We start from the raw sequence: 19,859 nt of genomic DNA, 5'->3' as shown, positions 1-19,859 counted from the left end.
GCTCTCCTGAACTCACCGTATAGGTCTAAGCAGGATATGGAAAAGAAGATAGGAGAAAAGGGGGCATGGGGGGGGGGGAGGAGGGAGGGGTAGCCAAAAATGTGGATATCTAAAAAAACATATGAAAACCGCTATTTTATACGTTATTAGAAAATACTGCCTTGAAAAACAGTCAGAATGGAGGTGGCCTCTGTAGCGGTTTGAGAATAACCCCAGAGGCTCAAATATTTGACACTTGAGTCACCAGGGGGCCCAAACTCTTTGGGAAGGAGGTGTGGCCTTCTTGGAGGAGGTGTGGAATTTGGAGTGGACTTTGAGGTTTCAAAATTCCATGGAAGTATCTGTCCCTGCGTGTCTGTCTCTTTATCTATCTCTCAGTCTCTTTCTATTTCTCTCTTTCTCCCAGTTTCTTTCTCTCTCTGTTTCTCCCTCCCTCCCTCCCTCCCTCCTTTGCATGCAGGATATGAAGCTTCTGCTTCAGTGCCATGCTGTCTGCTCCCTGCCGTGATGACGGAGGACTAACCCTCTGAAACTGTAAGCCAGCGCCAGGCAAACGCATTGCCATGGTCATGGTGTCTCTTCACAGAACACTGTAACTGAGACGCCCTCTGTGTATGGGCAATGCTTTTCCTGGAAGCCAGATATGGGATTCCTCCCTACAAAAGCGGGTCAAGGGGACCTCAGAGTCCCCCAGCACAACACAAGCAGCTTCCAGTGTCCTCAGTTGCCAAGTGGAACCTGAGGGTGAGACTCTATCCCCGAAGACACCGCACATTTTGGTCATAGGACAAAGAGGAGTCAAGCTAGAGCTGAGAGAAGTCATGGAGCCAGAATGTGCTCTGTAGCCTACTGAGGGAGAAAAATCATCAATAGTTTTATCTGCCTGTGAATCCTGAAACTACATTAATGGCCTGCCCAGCCGGACATACCCTCCAGTTTAATATGACACGACTGGTCCGGTGGTGAGTAGCCACTTTCTAGTTGGTTTTGATGCTCACTTCTTAGGAAGAAACTCATGCCTGGATCTGTAAGCCTCGTAAAGAGTGGATGCATGGCGGTTGGGGGTGTGATAAACCCTAGCGAGAACCACTGTTACTTTTAAAAAAATATAATTTCATGTGCACCTTCCTTCATATACTTATGTACACTACACGTGTGCCTAGTGCCCATGAAGGCCAGAAGAGGGCGAGAGAGAGCCTGGAAATAGAGTTCCAGATGGTTGTGAGCCACCGTATGGGTGCTGGGAATGGCACCTCAGTTCTCTGGAGGAACAACAAATTCTCTTAACCACTAAGCCTTTTCCAGCCGTATGATTTTATTATTATTATTATTATTATTATTATTATTATTATTATTATTATTATTATTATTATTATTATTATTAATTATTGTTATTGTTATTATTGCTGCTGTTGATGCTGTTGCTAAGTGATCGTGTTCTCAAGCTGCTTCCTAGACACTTGAGCTTACATCTGAGCAGCACTCAGTTGTCATCAGAGAAACTGCTTATAGCAACAGGTAGCTTGTACTGTAAAACTCCATAACTGGCCAAAGTACCCACCACTGAGTGGCCATGGAGGGCTGGGCCCTAAATGAGACAGCTGCATCACCACCTACAAGGCTTAGGGACCACTGTGGAAAAGTGAGCGGAAATACTGTAAGAGATGTGTCCCCAAAGGCATCTTCTGCACATTGCATGCACAAACTAACTACAGCTGCAGTGCTCTTCACATATCTGCGTAAGATTGGGCCCATCGGTATGTCAGGGCATAGCTACTGATAAGTCGACCTTGGACCAGTAAATAACCCCCCATGCCGGCAAGAAACTCAAACTCACACACAAAAGAAGGTATGAAAGTGGGAGAAGGGACTCGCTGGGAAGAAAAGTTCCAGTGGAGGAGGGAGGGGGACGAAAGGGCATGAAAACGACTACAGTTCTTCACAAATGTGTTAAAGTGACGAGAATAGAAGCGAGATAGGAAAGATAAGAGCCACTTAAGGTATCCCAGGAAGGCAAGTGCTACTTTAAATGGGGGTTGGCACCGGCAAACATGTTTTGGTTGGTAATTGCAGGACAGGAAAGAGCCAGCGGGGAAGCCTCTTAAAGGAAAAAAAACTGACTATAGTGCAAAATGAAGTCACACAGATATTGGGGGTGGGTGGGGGTGGGCAGGTCATTCACAGCCTTTAGGCCATGTTGATATTGCTTTTAAAGGCACTAGAAAAGTGGGGCTACAAACTTTGATTGCAGAGGAACCAAGTTCATTCCCACACCCACATCAGGTGGATAAAAATATGCCTGAAACTCCGGCTCCAGGGAATCCAAGAGGACTGGCCTCTGCAGGCACCTGTACACACAGGCACATCCCCCATCTTCCCCGCTACATAATTAATAATTAGTAAGTACTAGAAAGTGATGAGGATATTTTAAGTAAAAAGCACTTATCACACTTGTGCTACAAAGACACCGCAAAAAAAAGTGCAATGTCATGCGAAGTTTCTTTCTTTCTTTCTTTTTCTTTTTCTTTCTTTTTTTTTTTTTTTTCTTTTTTGAGACAGAGTCTCTCTGTGTAGCCTTAGCTGTCCTGGACTCATTTTGTAGACCAGGCTGGCCTCGAACTCACATCGATCCACCAGCCTCTGCCTCCCAAGTGCTGGGATTAAAGGCATGCGCCACCACACCTGGCCTTGCAAAGTTTCTTTCTGCCACAAGAGCACCATTCCCTCCTCTAAAGGCATGCCGTGGGACCACTGCTCTTAGCTTACAATCTCGACATCCAGTTTTTAATCATTGCAACTGTGTCCAAAATAAAACCCTGTGATCACCGCTCAGCCCCAGAAGCAATCTGCAGTTCCAAGCAGCACTCACCACTGTCTGAGGTGAACGAACTGGAGAAGTCCCATTTTGCTCTGTGGAGAAAGAGATAAAGACCGTTAGCCTACCGCACCTTCACGGTCACACCACGCTCGTCCTTGCGGAAGGGCGGAGTGCGCTTACATGTCTTCTCTCGAGCACCCGACATCATCGTAAGTCTTCTCTGAAAAGGAGTCTGACTGAATGGTACTTGGACTTCGGGTTTCTTTCGTCACCTCCAAAGCTTCCACATACCCTCCTGTAAGGGAAACAGGAAACCCGCTGAAGCAACGTCATCAGCTATTACGTACACATCTGCACTCATACCCGCCAATGGAGCAAGGCAGAAGGCCAGAGGAGAAGGCAGACTAAGGCCGTTGAAACTGGGACGCCAGCTTGGCATGTGCTGATTTGAGCAAGAGATGTCTCCCGAGGCTCATGTGTCCAATGTCCCGTCTTCAATGGAGACACTATGTTTTTAGGTTCTGGAAACTTTAGGAAGTGAAGCCTGGTTAGAGGAAATAGGTGAGAGAGGGGCAACCCTTTAAAGGCTATCCCTTATCTCTTCTTTCCTGTCTGCTTCCTGCCCACCATGATCCACGTCCCCCTTCACACCCTTTCACCACCATGACGTTCTGTCCTACCACAGGCTTAAAAGCAGCCGAGCTGAGGACTGTGGAGAAAAAAATACCTCTAAAACTATGAGCGCCAGTGAAGCTGACAACACGGTCTGCATGAGCTTGGATAAGCCAGTTGCTGAGCCTGCTACAACTGCCGGAAGTTGGGGTAACAATAACAGCCCCTTCTTAGTGACTGTACAAGTCACCAGTACAGTGCTGGTTCCCTGGCAAGCCAAAGCTCTTCCGCAGCTAAATGCCTCCCCTGTGACTTCCGACCTCTGTTCAGATCTTCAGCCCTGGAGATTTTCTCCACCATCAAAATGGCTGTTTCTAATCTTTTGGTAGTTTTTCTTTCTTATACTTTCTTAAGTGAGCTACTTGAACACATGTCAGTGTGATGGCTAATGACAGAACTAACCAGAAGGTGACACACCAGTATTAAAAGTCTATAGGGACTGTTTGAACAAGTTAGCCAGCCTCATAAATGCAGGTATTTCTCAGCTGTAAACTTGTCATAGTCACAAAACTGTCTCACGTCCTCATCAGTTGGTGTAGCTTCATATTTAGGCTGTGGGTGATTCAGAGCTATTTTCATTTCAGACATGAACTACTTATCATAATAAGTGTATCTAAAGATATGCAATAAGCAAAGTGACTTGTATCTATTAATTAAATGTGCCAAATGAGAAGATTTTATCCTATTGCAAGAAGTATGTGACCCCCAAACTCTTTCAAAGAGTGTCAGTTCCCAGAGGAAGACAGCTTACTTTTTCTAAAGAAGTTATCAGAATCGTTCCAGCAAAAATAAAAGATTCTCAGCACATAGATGGGCAGTTCATCTTTCTTTTTTTAAAATGTATTTACTCTACTTTATGGGCATGAGTGTTTTGCCTGCATGTACGTGTGTATGTCACATGTGTATCAGGTGCCTGTAGAGGCCAGAAGGTGGTGTCGGGTCCCTAGAAGTAGATATAGGTGACTGTGAGTCACCATGTGGGTGTTGGGGACCAAACCCAGATCCGATGAAGACCAAGCGCTCTAAACCACTGAGCCGTCTCTCCAACTCCCCTCTTGCCTCTCTTGACTTTTCTTATTGGCTTATGAAAAGCGTCTTGGAATAATCTTAGAGACATAACTTGCAGATGTGTGTCTTCTACAGACACAGCAGTCACTTCCACGTCTGCTATGATCTTCATGCCGTTGCCATTTGGGTGTCTCAGGCAAACTGGGTTTCAAACCCATCTCACGATTTCCTTGTAAGAATTTGCTTGTCTTTAAGTCTTCCCCATTTCTAAAAAAAAGACAATAGTATCTTTTGTGTTACTCGGGTGCCTCAGGCCTCAAGCGCTGGAGACATCTTGGGTTCTTTTCTTCCATATCAGTCAACACGAGCCTCTCATCTCTAACGAGAGTTCTACCCTAAGTGCAGGCACACCGCCACAATTCTATCAGAGAACCCTCCACTAACCTCATCCCTAAATCACTACGTTAATAACAGGTCTCCTGACTTGGCGTATGTCCTATTCTCAGCAAGGTTATTGTTTAAGACCGACTCTGATCATGACTTCCGGTGTGTGCAGGAAGCCCTCAGTGGTTTAAAAAGTCTTACTGAGAGCAAGGGCCAAAGCTCTCGTGGGATTTCTAGAAGCCCATGCTTGTCTTTTTCACCCCCTTCTCTCTTCTCTGTTCCAGTCACCAGGATCTTGCTAGCCCCACCAACACCTATGATTGGCTCTCGCCTAGAAGTGTTGGCTCCCTTTCCCCTCCTCCCTAGAATACTCTTGTAACAGACACACATGCCTCTGCTAGTTTGGGTGCTATGACAAAACTCCTGAGAAAAGCAACGAAGGGAATGAGGAGATGAGTTTGCCTCTCAGCCCATCACGGCAGGGAAGTCATGGCAGTAGGGACATGCGGTGGCTTAGTCACACTGCATCTGCAGCCAGGAGCAAAGAGAGGTGGATGCTGTTACTCAGTCCGCTTTTTCTTTTTTTTCTGCTTTTGTTCAGGGTGGGTCTAGCCTCTCCAGTGAAGTCTCTTAGGAACTTCCCTCATAGACATGCCCAGAGGTATATCTCCTGTGTGACTCTAAATGCAGTTAAGTTGACATGCGGGATTAACCCTCCCTTCTGAATGTACTTGAGGTCTTTAAGGTTACCCTCAGACACATTCAAGTTCTTACGCCCATGGCCTCCTTAATTTTCGTTCCCTTCTTATACAATTTACTACCATTTCATGTAAGAATATGTTATTATTTATGTCTTTTCTACCTTGCTTGGTCAGAAAGCAACCCCTATGGGGACAGGGGTTCTTTATTACTCTATATTAATTGTACAAAGGAATTCCACTCACTGTAGCATTTTCATACATTTGATTTATCCATTTTGATCTTATTCACCCCAATTGTTATCTTGCCTTACCTACCCTCTCCCTCCGCAGGAACCATTTTGTCTTCCTTGTGAGTGTCTTTCTACATGAGAGAGAAAACATGATTACTTCGTTCAGAGCCTGTCCTTCTCAGTCCCTCTCTGGTTCCATCCATTTTCTTGCAAGTGATAATTTTGCCCTTCCATGTGTTAGTGTGCATGTGTTTGTAGAAGCCAGCAATCAGATTTGGGTGCTGTCTTTTGAGACAGGCTGGAACTGTGGGTTCCCACTGGCCTGGAACTCACCGAGCTGGCTGGTGAGCCTCAGTGGTCCTGCCAGTCAGTGCCTGACTCTCCAGTAACGGAATTACAAAGCACACCATCATTTCTGCCTTTGTCGCTCCTGTTTGCTTGTTTAAACATGGGTTGTGATGTTCTCATGCACAGCAAGGCAAAGGATTTACTAATGGAAGCATCTCCCTCTCTCCTGGCCTCCTCATTCTCCTTTATAACACTCATTTGTTTGCTCGCTTTCCCACTTCCCCTCTGGTGTGTGTGTGTGTGTGTGTGTGTGTGTGTGTTTGTGTGTGTGTGTGTGTGTCCATGCCCCACTTTCTTTATCCACTCATCTGTTGAAGGTCACTCTATAACTTAGCTGTTTTGAGCTGTGCCATGATAAAAAAAAAAAGGCCACATTGACTTAGACCCCCATCTCTGCACAGCCATCCCTGGTATAGCTGTGCCATGTGGCTGTTGTATTTTAGTTTTTGAAACTTTTTGTCATATCGATATCCATGTTCACATTCCCACCAGTGGCGGCTAAGCCCCGCCCACCATTATCTCTAGAGTTTGTGTAGTTTAGTTATTCTGATTGGGTAAGATGAAATCTCTGTATAGTTTTGATTTATATTTCTTTGATGGTTGAGGATGCTGAAGGTATTAATGTGTAATGTATTTTATACTTCTTTTGAGAAGTGTCTGTTGTGCTCATGTGCCATGTATTGATTGGATTATTTGTGTTTCAATGTTGAATTTTAACCTTTTATGCATTCTCGATATGAATAGTCCATTATACTTGGCAAAGGTTTTCCCTCATTCTGTGGCTGTCTGTGCACTCTGCTGTTTCTTTCCCTGTCAGGAGCTTTTTAGGTGTGCACAATCTCAGTCGTCAGTTCTTGCAACTATTTTGTGTAAGTTATTGCATATATATGTATATATATGCACATATATTTAAATGTTTCCCCATGTTTTCGTCTCACAACTTCAAGGGTTTCATTGTTATACTAAGGTCTTTGCTTAATTTTGATTTGATTTTTGTGCAGACTGAAAGCTAGCCTCTTCAGTCCTATGTTCATGAAGAAGAGTTTTTTTCTCCCCCCCTCCGTTCTTTTGCTGCTAAATCTCCAGGGCTAGAGTACAGGAGATGTAAAGGGCACGCAAATACTTGAATTCTGAACAACCCCAGTGCATCTTCAAGCTAGTAAGCTGAACATGCATGGCCTTCACTGATAATAAAAATCTTTGTATCTACTGTCTTACAACACAGTGTTTAAATTTTCTCTGCTTTCTGAATTATTCTCTTTCTTGGTTAACCAAGGTTTCTTCTCTTTGTTATTTTTAATTTTCTCATTTTAGAAGTTCCATGTGTTATATTTGTGCTTTTAAAGCACTTTTCTGTGTGTGTGTGTGTGTGTGTGTGTGTGTGTGTGTGTGTTTTTTTTTACTTTCATGATATTTTGTTTGTTTGTCAGCTTTTTTTCCTACAGTGTTGTAGCTCAAACCGGGAGTCTTGTACATGTCAGGCAAGCAGTATACAACGGCTCTGCATCGCACGTCCTGCTTCAAGGCTTAGTGACAGCATGACACCGGGGGAAATGCGCCACAGAACCACAGGCCCAGGACTGCAACATCCTCCTCACACACTCAGATCAAGAGCCAGCAGCACCTGGCTCATCCCCTGGCATAGGGCGACAGCGGCTCTGCCTCCGATCTGCTGGGTACATCAAGCCTGATTTCGCCCCGTGTGTTAATGTAGCAATGCAGTCTGTACTCCTTGGTGTAACACACTTGCACTCAGCATTATGTGGAGAGATTCTTCCAGGTTGTTGGAGATAGTTGATTGTAACACGTCCATTACAATTATTACATTTTCTTCTATTGTGTGAACAGGATATGATGTATTTATCTACTCTATTTTGTTGTTGTTGTTGTTGTTGTTGTTGCATTTCCCCCCATGAGACACAGTCCTGGGGCTCCGCAGTTGAGGGCACTGACTGCTCTTCCAGAATATCTGGGTTCAATTCCCAGCACCCACATGGCAGCTCACAGCTGTTTGTAACTCTAATTCCAGGGGCCCCAAGAGACACACATGCAGGCAAAAATATCAAGGCAAAACATAACAAGTAAATCACACACGCACATGCACACACACACACACACACACACACACACACACACACACACACGCACACACACACTGTCCCTCTATGTAGTCAAAATGCTTAAAACCCGTTCTCACCTTCATCTTTCACGGGCTGGGATTTCAGGATCCTGTCATCCCAAGCCTTCCAGTCTACCCTTCATTTGGACAATTTCTAGTCTGAGACTATTATAAAAAGCTATGGCACAAGTGACTGGCTATTTTTGTGAATTAAGTACATATTTCTGCCAGGGATATATACAGCCTGGGATGCCTGGGTCATTGAATGTGCATGTATTTGATTTTAATATTCACAATTTTCCAAGATGATTGCTGTAGTTTCCTTAGTCCCCTCAGAATATGAGCATTCCACCTGGACCGCATCTGCACCAACACTGAACATTTTTACTCTTTTATGTTGCAGCTATTTTGATGGCAGACTGCAGTTTCACTTGCAATGGACAGTCAACAGACTTGGGCTCTTGTGACATGTTTATGTTTTTTCTTTCCCCTATGACGAACTGCCAGTTCAAATATTTTCCCAATTTCAATATCTGCCATCCTTTTCTAGTGACTAGTTTCTGTTTTGTATTTTGTGACTATAAAGATGCCTATGTAAAAGATTTATATATTCTCTAATGATTTCTTGGTCAAATTTGTTAAGTATGTACAGTGGTTTTGTTGAGAAATGGCCTCCATAGGCTCAGGCGGTTGAACACCAGTTTCCCAGTTAGTAGCACTGTTTGGGGAAGTTTAGGTGGCGTGGCCTTGCTGCAGGAAGTTTGTTACTGAGGGTGGGCATTGAGCTTAAATAGCCTCACCCTACGTACAGTTTTCTCCCTGTCTCTTTGCCGTCGAAGATGTGAGTTCTCAGCCTCTTGTTTCTGCTACCATGCCTGCCACTTGCTGCTGTGTCTCCTGGCCACAAGGGACTCTTATCCCTCAGGAACTCTAAGCCCAAATTAGCCCCTTCATCTTTAGGTTGCTTCGGCTGTGGTATTTTATCACAACAACCAAGTAACCAATACAATATGTATACATAGAAATCTTCACCTTGTCTGCAGCTTACCTGCTAACTCTTCATTTTGTATCATGTAAGAAATACATCCTAGTTTGTCTAATAAGCCTTTTTAGGATAAAATACCATTAATATTTGGGATAACAGACATATGAGCAGAGGGCAAGGCAGGCTTCAGAAGTGACTCTAAGGGTGAATTTGGAGAGGCAAGTAGGACACGGTAAGATAAGACTGTGGGCATAAAAGCATTCCAGGTAGAGGGAAGGGATGAAGCACAAAATCAGGACCATTTAATCACATGACATGCGCTGAGACCAATGCCACGAGGGCAGAGAATGCGCAGGAGGCAGGTGTGAGCAGCAGGTAAAGCCTATGGGGCTGGGTCAGATGGTAAGGAACCTTGACTCCATCTTTTGATCACTGAATCCATGCCATCCTGGCAGTGATGCATCCCATCTATGGCTTTCCGTGGACCAGAATGCTTCAGTGGACATTTCTTTTCCTCGTCTATGCAACATCTACGCTTCCTCTCTTGAGAACAGCTGCCTTGTTTCACTTCCAGGTGGCGGAGTCTTGGCTTGATGAAAATGGCTCACATAAACTCATCTATTGGAATACTTGGTCCCCAGTTGGCAGAACTGTTTGAGAAGGACTAGGAGGTGTGGCCTTGTTGGAGGAAGTGGGTAGCTGAGGTTGGCTCTTTTTCACATTCCCTGTGCTTATGGGTAAGACACACACTGTCAGCTACTGCCCCTGCCTGTCTGCTGCCATGTTTCCTGCCATGACGGACAGTCATGAACTCTAACCCTCTAGAACTGTAAGCCCCAATAACTCTTTCTTCTATATATTGTCGTGCTCATGGTGTCTCTTCACAACAAGATAAAAGTAGCCAACTAACTAAGTATGCTGTTTGGTATAAATTACCCACCCTAGCTCAGTGGGAGTATGGTACAGCTGGGTCACATCAGAGCTTCAGAGTTGTTTAATCGGTGATGGCACACGACCCAAGCAAAGTCAACGTAAGAGTCATGTCTTTTATCCTTGGGAAGACAAAATTGCAAGTTTTCCTTTGGGGCTTATTAGGGAATAGGCTGTAACTCCCATTGCTTGCTGCCAGCTTGACTTTGTAGGAATTGACTCTACCTGAAAAACAGAGTTGCCTCAGAGGAGAACTCAGGATACTTTGCTTTTGTGGTATTATCTGTGCCCTTGGCTCGGAGATGCCTAGACTTCCTGCCAAGGAAGCCTCCTTTCAATATGTGGTTTAATGAAGTATGATTTAATTATTGTTTTTTTTTTATAGTCAAGGGTTTGACTAACATGAAGGAAGAAAATGCAGCCAAAGTGATCATTAGTGATGCTGTATGCCATGTCAGCTTGTCAATGGTGAGAGCAGGGTCAGTAGGTAGATAAGAAAAGAACAAGACTGTCCCATGATGTGCTGTTGGATCTGGGCCTAATTACACTCCTGTGAGGTCCATGTTGAGATTCCCCTCTTTAAAGGAGAAATTGAACTACTGTAATATAAACTAACACAACTGTTAAGTTTGCATGTGTGTAGACTTGAACTCAAGCCCATTGTCTCTAAATCTAGTGATCTTTCCACTGTTCTAGGGAGATAGCCCTTCCAGGGGAGTTACGAGGTACACAATAAATGCCCTCTATATATCTGAAAGTAAATTATGATCTCAGCCATACTTCCCTTTCAAACAATTTGGTAGTGAAGAGAGCTCAGGGGAAATGCAACTTACCCTTATCGTGGGAGTGCCTAGTCAGCGTCACATCCTCAGGGAAGAGCCTGTTCTGAGTGATGTCAGTCACAGCTTCCTGACTTCCAACTGGCACACTCCTTCTGTCCTTATGGACTCCAGTCCCCTGGGTTTCTCCCGGAGTCTCTTCATAGACAACTACCTAGACACATGCAACGGGGAGACCACTGCTGGGCTGATGACCAAGTCAGTTCCTCGCTCGCGCGTTCTGGTCTTCAGAATGTGTTCCTTGCGAGAACGGTACTTAGTTATCACTAGCTGTTGAGCGCTGTCTTACTAGACCCTATATCTTACCAGAGCACATACCGTGCTAGTTTTTTTTTTTTTAATGAATAGCTAGCAAGTCCCACAGAGGCAGGTCTATGGGAGTACTGACTCTAAGTCAGGGTCTTTATTAAATCTCAATCACCGTGGCTTCCCATGAATAATGATGGGTCAACTATTAGTAATCTACCAAGGGAGTGCTTAGCCCTACATTCCTGCTCTCGTCACTCCTAAGGAGGACGCGGGGGATTCCCCCTTTCCTCCAGTTCACCTGACATTTGTCTTTCTACCCACTACACTGTATTCATCCTCAAGTTTCCATTTTCTGATCTATGAGACCTATACTGAATGTAAGTCAACACAAAAAGCTCTGGAAGTTGCCCAGGCAGTTGACTGAGCAGCTCAGACACTGGTCACAGTGCACACTCACACAGAATTAGGGGTAATATGTTATTACTTACGGAACTATTCCCAGACATGGAAACAGAGGATGGAGAGATTCATCCTTTTCATTGGGAGATTGAGTTTGAGAAATCTTCCAAAAATAGACTTCATCAAACTCTATCTTTAAATATATAGGTAGGAGATGGATGAAAGGGGAGAAGAACATCTGGAAGATAAATCAGAATGAGCAAAGATATGGGCCATTTGCAGAGGTGCTAGTCACCCAATAGTATGGAAGGGGCAGTGTGGAAACTCTGACAAGAGCTAAACTAAAGGAAAAGGGGAAAGAAATAGATGAGGAAAAGCCGGAGGTGCGACTAAAAGACAAGACGGATGTGGATAAATTACAAATGGTCTTATATACAAACCAAGGAATTTAGATTTCACTTCTTAGTTTTGACAAGACACGCAGTGGAGGACACTGATCAGATACATATTTGAGGAAGACCACATGTCTAACCCACATACCTTGGGAGGATGGTTACCATGTGAGTCCTTCCCTGGCTTCTGAGGTTCTGATTCACACAGCTCTTTTTCCTTCATGTCGCTTGCTTCATCGTTAGGTCTAGGACTGAAATATGGAGAGACCAAGGAGAAGTAAGTTCTTGGAAGGTAGATGGTAGATTGGCCCAGTGCTAATGAGATGACTGAGGACAGTGAATCCTTTAAGATAAGGAGCTAGGACCAAATGAACCAGGCCGACAGCTTCCATGACCTTCTGCCTATTCCAACCCCTGTGAGTGTCAATCTGTTACTTTTCTACCTCTTGTAGGATACAATCTACATCCTCATCCTCTATAGTCGGCCAGTTTTCTTCCTTTCCAATTACATCTCTCTTTGTTCCTTACCTCCACTTCTGTTTGGGTGTAGATTCCCACAGTTTCCTCCAACCCACCAGATTATTTGATGGGTTCTCCCTTTTTATTAGCTATTCATTTTTCCAAACATGCCACTTGCATCTCACACTGCTAACAAATTCAAGGTCTCTACTGTCTGGGCTGAAAATAACCTCCTTGGCCTAGCCAAGCATGTGTCCCCCAGTCATAGTACAAATCCAAGATCTCTTCTGTCTAAGTCATACTACTTGAGAGTCTTCCACCAGTACCCTCAGGTTCTTATGTGGTCCCCCGAGTCCCAATATTTTGTTGATCTGTTCTAGATTAGCACATGTTGTCATGGGTCTGTCTTCAACAACCCCTCTTTGCTCTGTCAGCTAGAGTTTACTACGTTAGTACTGTGTGTGCTAGGGTGAAAAGAGCAAGGAAGGCCAGACAGGGTCACTGAGAGCTGCTGTGTACCAGCTTCCTTACAAGGTTGCGGGGGGACACAACTAGTTTATGTGCTAGGAACATGGCCAGACCATAGCGAGGAAATGAGTTCCGTCATGAGTCATGAGTGGCTGCACCATACTGTCGTCTTACAGATGAAACGTACCTCAGTTCTGGATGGAGAAAACTCTTCCAAGGCTGAAAACAGAGGAAAACATTCATTTTTTGTGTGTGTGTGAGTTTACTGAAAGCAGGCTTTGTTGTTGGTTAGAGATCACTCAATAAGTGACATAATCAAATGGGAGGTGAGGTCTCAGGACACAGCAAAAGCAGACAACGGTGGCAGAGAGTTCTATGAGACATTCCTGCGTGTGAGACTGAAACTCAAGCAGCAAAGAAACCAACATTTCTGAAGGTGCAGTGTGTGCAAGTTACAGCCCTTAAAATGCCTTGGGCAGTTTTCTCTGCATCCCTCTCCTGGTGTGCCTGTGGAGGAGAAGAGCTTCTACACCCCAGGAGAGCATACCATGTGGCCTCTTGGCAGTTTTGGTTGACAAAAATTGGCATAGGTCAGTGTGTAAGTCTTGCTTGTACTGCGCCCCAACTACATGCTCTCCTGATCAAAACGCCACCATTACAAGGCAGAGATTTAGTTTCCTTACGATTATGTCCCAGTGACCACAAAAAAAAAAAAAAAAAAAAAAAAAAAAAAAAAAAAAAAATAATAATAATAATAATAAAACCCTTCCCCTTAATCATACAGTCCTACATCTGATGTCATTAATTGTTTGGAATCTAGCCAAGAACCCTCAAGAAAACAGAATATAAGAAAGGCTGCCTGTGAGGCCAAGCATAGCAGTTCCCAGACACCGCTTAGAGGCGAGCCTTGCAGACCTCATCCAGTGACTAGTGGTTTTGCATAGAACACCAGCAGATCAGCACCAGACAATACATCACTCGGACCTTTTTGTCTCTATCTTTGACATGTTAATTACTGTCTCTTTAATAGCTCTGAGTTCTCCCGTCATCTTTTATATTTGGGAACAGGGGTACTGACTCCCTGAGTGATCTTGAGGACTGAATATTGCTGTATAATTACTGGTCAGATGAAGCACTCACTGCTAGATACCAGCACACCAACAGCAGGCAGACAAGGTAATTGGCAGCAAAGAGGACAACCACAGAAAACAGCTATGCGCTCTGATGTGCGGCAAGTAGCCCTTCAGCAAGCACCCAAGAGCATCCTGCAAGAACATGGACTGTGCTCACCCAGCCCTACAGGCAAGTCATCAACAACGAGGAAACTGGACTCTGTTCACCCAGCTTAAAAATACAAAGTGTAAGGGCTGGAGAGATGGCTCAGCAGTAAAGGGCACTCACTGACTGTTCTTCCAGAGGACCCTGGTTCAAATCCCAGCGTCCTCATGGCAGCTCACAACTGTCTGTAACTCCCAAGATCTGACATTCTCACATAGACATATATGCAGGTAAAATACCAATGCACATAAAATAAAGATAAATAAAAAAAATTTAAAAAAATACAAAGTGTGCCCACTGAAGGAGGACTAGACCCATCACCAACCCCACAAAAGTGCTCAGGAAGCGCCTACTCTGTGTCAGACACTGTCCCGAGAGCTTCAAATTGCTCTCCGCAACTTGAAGAAGTAAGTACTGGTCTCCTCATTTATGTAACATCTACCATGGCAGACACAATGATATGAAACACGCTTCCTGTCCCTGTGGGGACTACTCCATTTACAGAAGAGTGGTGCCTCAGAGAGCTGAATGCTGAGTCCTAGGTCCTCCTCAACACACCATTCCATCAGCGCTTGCCTCAGGCTCCCTCACAAGGACTCCAGATGTGGGTGCTGTAGTCTCCCCATTTGATGGGTGAGGATGTTGACCAATATTCAAGGTCATAGCCAGGAGCTAAGACTGAGGCCAGTCACAGTTCTACTTGGGGCACCAACTAAATTGCCCCATCGTCTCCAAGGTGGCATTTAGCATCACACAGGAAGCATGGCTCCAGGTTCTGGTTGTTTTCTTGAAAGCATAAAATATACAAATTTGGATTGTCCTAAAGGACAGTTCTCTCTGAAAGAGACTGTTGTTAAAGGGTAGCTGGCACAGACCACAAGAGGTAAGGGTCCATGAATCAATTCAGACCACACCTGCCCATTTCAGTACACACCTTCTAAGTCTACCTAAAAGGCTCAGGGTTCAGAATCCTGACCATGAGAGCCTGGGAAAGCCTGCTGCAAACAAGGAGCTTTCATCTTGCTGGAGAGCACCCTAGACTCACATCTGTGGGAGTGTGTTCATGTTAGTCACATGTCAGTGGGGACAGGAGAAACAGTACCTTTTGGAGTTCTTCAATTTCAATTTCATAAGTGGCTGAAATAAACCAAAAAAAAAAAAAATTTCAAGTCAATTTATCCACTCATTTCTTGCAATATTCAGGATGAACATAATCTTCATGGTTACAGAGTCCATGCTGTGCAGCGAGCTGCGTCCTGCTCTTGGGGTGGGGGGAGGGAGGAAAATCCTAAGGCTCAAGGTTTGAGTTCTGTGGGGATTTCCAGGGTGGACTTGATAGTCGATGAAAGCATTAAAAAAACACATCTTAAGTTTCCTGGTGTAGTAAAGAGATACCTACATCCTGCTTCAAACAAAGCATTGAAAATCAGTGGCAGCACTTAAAGACAAAAGTGAAAGGCGTGGGGTGCAGGTAGGGCAGACAGACTAACAGGTAGATGCCAGGTCCTGACCCCAGTGCTTTGTTTCCTACACACAGCTTGAGAGAGGAGCTCAGGGAGGATGAAAATGCCTTGTGACTTTCCTGGTGGCTGTCTGGGTGTGAGCTAATGAAATCATGGCTTCCCTAGTCATTAACACATAGAAGTAATGGCAGGAACCAGAGCTGTGTCCTGCCACGATCTTCTTGGGGGATTTGGATGCCTTCTCGTGAGTCTCCGCCTGCTCATCTGTGAAGCTGGCCCAGCAGTTCCTCCCGGGCAGTGGTGTGAAAGGCTGTGCGCAAGGCACCGGACATTGTATGAAAAGTATCAGCTTTTCTGGAAAATTTCTTCTCATGGCTTTTTGCTTAAGCAACGTCTATAAAGTTTTGAACTGTGGCTGGAAGTGTGGGGAAGGCGGGGCTTCTGTTTTGTTTCTTCTCCTACTGTCCTGAAATTAACCAAAAGATGTCCCATTGCCCAGCTCTTTTTCTTTTAATTTTCAAATAATATATTCAGATTACATCTTGATTGCTATCCCTTCACTTTGTATCTTCCCATTCCCCCTCCCTTCCCTCCTATTCCCCTCCCGTAGGTCTGTGACAGAAGAGAACCTCATCTCCCACCGTATGACCACAGCCTATCAGGTCTCATCTGGATAGCCTGCTTCCCCTTCCTCTGTGTGCCCCCAGGCCTCCCCACCAAGGGGAAGTAGTCAAATGGGGGGCACCAGAGTTCTTCTCAGAGGCAGTCCCTGCTCTCCACACAACCGTGAAGAATGTGCTGTCCATTGGCTAGATCTTAATAGACATTGCCCAGCTCTTAAAACATATAACACACTGACAAAATAAATGCAATTCTAGTTTTCCTAAAATTTAGGGTTTTTTTTTTTTAATTTAAAATTCTACATGCATGGCTAATGATGTAGTTCTGCCTACGTAACTACAGATGTTCATCTTTAGTGACATTCAGAGGAAGATTTTTTTTTTATGCTTCTTGTTTTAATGTCTTTTTAACACCCACCATTTAAAAAAAAAAAGAATAAGAAGTCTATTTATGGGATGGAGAGATGGCTTGCAGTTAAGGACAGGGTTGCCCTAGTGGAAGATCTATGTTCGAGTCCCAGCACCCACATGATGGCTCAGATCCGCCTACATCTCCAGGTAGGCACCACGTGAGTTGCCGGCTTTGTTTCAAGGAGTAGAATCCCAGATGGGAAAACAGTTAGCAACTTCTATATCTTCCTCTCCCTGTCTTTCCCCTTATCTCTCTTTTAAAAAAAATCTAATTCCTCACTCTTGAGAGAAACATTATTTAAATTTTATAAAAGGTGTGAGAATTAGGTTCCTGTTTGTCATTTTTTAAGCTATAGATACTTATATACTCTACCACTTTGTTAAAAGGCTCTCTACATTGAGTTGCGTTTGCATCTTTGTAAATAACTGTTTCATATATTTACATCCGCATGATTGTGGCTTCTCAATTTCATTCCTCTACACTGTGCCTTTCCGCCAGAGCCGTATGATCTTGATTACTGTAGTTACCAGTCTTAGACTCACGGGCTGGTCCTTCCTCTTTTCTTTCTCAAAATTGTCTGCAGCTATTTTAAGTCTCTCTGCATTTCCACATGCATCTTAGAATAATCCTGTCTATAGCTATGAAACACCTTGCTGGGATTTTTATAGGAACTGCCTTAAGCCTATGTGCCACTTGGGGAGAACTGATGTATTTTTCTTTTCTTTTTTTTACTGTCAATTTTACTCTATGGGTGTTCTAATCTACAAACACAATATGTCTCTTCATTCATTTAGATTAGATTTATTTAATCCAAATTTTATAGTCGTTAACACTTAAGTCTTGTGCATGCTGTGACAAATTTATGTCTACATATTTTTCTTTTGGGAAGAAAACTTAAAAGGTATTGCATTCTTCAATTTTAGCATCCATGTGCACATTTATAGTACATAAAACACAACTGTGCTCATTAGTTCTTAGTGGGGGTGGGGTGGTAGGCGTGTTGCTCTGATTGGCTCTTGTAAACCCTTAGGAATTTCTGCAGATTAAGATGCTATCTCTCGTTGTCCTTTTACTTCCTTGTTTGCCTCTTACTGGTTAGAACTCTCAGCTCTACTCTGAGTAGCAGGTGAGGACGCTCGTACCTTGTTTCAAATTTAGGAGAGAAAGCACTCACTCTTGACCATCAAGTAGCGCCTTCTGCAGGCGTCTTGGAGACGTCCTTTCTCAAAGGGAGGGAGTTTCTCTTCCCTTGCTTTTCCAAGAATTATTATGTATGAACAGGGTTAAAATTTGCCTGGTGTCCTTTCTGAATATACTGTGTGATTTTCCTGCTTCAGTCTGTCATTTTGGAGGGTTTCACTGAGTGACTTGTGGATACTGAGCCGGCGTTGCATCTCTGAAGCAAACTGCAGTCAGTCATGCTTGCTGAATGCTTTTAACAATATCCTTAATAATAATTAAGGCTCTTCGAGGTCACTCTCAGGAGGTGCATTGATCTGAGGGGCTTGCTGTCTAGTTAGTCTTAGCAGAAGGCTTTTGCTAACTTCACGAGATGAGGCAGGAATTGTTTGCCTCTATTTTTCTTGAAGATAACTGCAAAGCACTGGTGTCAGCTCTCCTTTAACTGTGTGGCAGCATGTTTCAGTGAAGTCACCGGGGTGTAGATACTCTCTGTAGAACTTGTTTATGTGAGGTATGTGCATGTATGTATGTATGTATGTATGTATGTATGTATGTATGTACGTATGTATGTTTTCATGTATGCAGATACCCATGTGTGATGGGGATGTACATATATATATTATGTTTACCCGTATGTGGACCCCCATGTGTGCTGAGAGTGAGCATGTGTACCCGGAGGCCAGAGCTTAGTGGTGGGCATCCTTGACGGCTCTTCATTTTTACTTTGAGGCAGGTTCTCCCATTGAACGCAGAGCTCATGGGATTTTCCGGGGATCCCCCTTTCTGCCTCTCATGTGCTGGGGTTACAGGTAGCAGCTACCCCTCCCATCTCTCACCTATGTCCTGGGAGATAGAAGTCCAGGCCTCACACTTGCATGGCATGGCTCTCTCTACCTGCTGAGCCAGGACCTCAGCCCCTACCTGGGGAACGCTTTGAGTTCTAAGTTCAGGCTTTTCCCAAGAGTTATAGGGATATCAAATTATTTTGGGTCATTTGTGGTAGTCTGCGCTTTTATGGGAACTGTTCCACTTTTGTTAAAGTTGCCAAATTTGTGCATGTAGAGTACTTTATAACGCTCCCTCATCCCTTGGTACCCACAAGGTCTGTGGGGCTATCCCTGCTTTATTCCCCAGATTGCTAATTTTCTTCGTCAGTTTTGTCAATCCCATTGATGTTTGTAAGGGGGTATGACACACCACAGAAATCCTCCTGACTGCTCGCTACAGCTCCTTAGGTTTTCAAGTCTAACCTGGTCTGTCCTGGTTTACTACAAAGATGTCCTTCTGGCAGGGACAGTCTGAGCCACCGCCGTCCCCTCTCATCTGAGTCCCTGCTGTTCTACACAGCTGTTTCTTAATTGGACCAGGACTCACTTTCTGGGCCCTTCCTGAGCCCTTGCCTGCTTGGTGGCGTTACTCCTGAAGTAGAGCAAAGGATTCTTCAGAAAAGACAGAAGAGAGGCTTGTGTTAGTAATTCCTGCTTTAGGTATCTCAGATGGTGCCCCTGGAAGGCCCACCTTTGGAAATGGTGCCCCAGAATGAAGGAATAGCTGTCCACAGTCAACCCTCAGCTACGTCCTCCAGCACGAGTAGCCCTGTATGTGTGAAACCATGCATACACCTCACCTGCAGCCCAGCTTGTCACAAGGAAGACGGACCAATGGACACTCCCTGACCAGGATCTTGGGGGAGAGTTTTCCATAATGGTAGGTCCTAGGTAAGGGAGTCACAGGTGTAGGCTTAGACCGAAGCTTCCCCTTGGCCCCAGGAGCCTTTAGTCTTGTAGAAAGTCAAGCAGCGAGGACTCTGACACAGGCAGGCCTAGCCTAGAGAGTCTGGGTGTGGTGGACAGACCAGCAGCAGCACATGAGCGGTGAGCCTGTTAGAAGTTCTGGCTCCGAG

General features: G+C 44.5%; 1 protein-coding gene across 2 annotated transcripts in view; it reads right to left on the bottom strand.

Moving 5' to 3' along the window:
• FYB2 (FYN binding protein 2) overlaps positions 1-19,859 on the bottom strand; it is a 101,364-nt gene that overhangs the window by 15,773 nt on the left and 65,732 nt on the right. For both annotated transcript variants that reach the window (XR_014779795.1, XM_084784866.1), the window contains exons 6-11: positions 15,382-15,416; positions 13,189-13,220; positions 12,223-12,325; positions 11,029-11,188; positions 2,999-3,113; positions 2,870-2,910 (exon numbers count right to left, since the gene is read on the bottom strand). Coding sequence is in view for 1 of the 2 variants with exons in the window: in XM_084784866.1 (XP_084640992.1) it covers positions 2,870-2,910; positions 2,999-3,113; positions 11,029-11,188; positions 12,223-12,325; positions 13,189-13,220; positions 15,382-15,416 (486 nt within the window). In the remaining variant the exon portion in view is untranslated. The remainder of the gene's footprint in view (positions 1-2,869; positions 2,911-2,998; positions 3,114-11,028; positions 11,189-12,222; positions 12,326-13,188; positions 13,221-15,381; positions 15,417-19,859) is intronic.

This window comes from Acomys minous (assembly GCF_964271855.1).
Source record: "Acomys minous genome assembly, chromosome: 6".
Classification (NCBI taxonomy): domain Eukaryota; kingdom Metazoa; phylum Chordata; class Mammalia; order Rodentia; family Muridae; genus Acomys; species Acomys minous.
The sequence above is the reverse complement of the archived record's forward strand: the minus strand, read 5'-3'. Positions and strand labels throughout refer to the sequence as shown.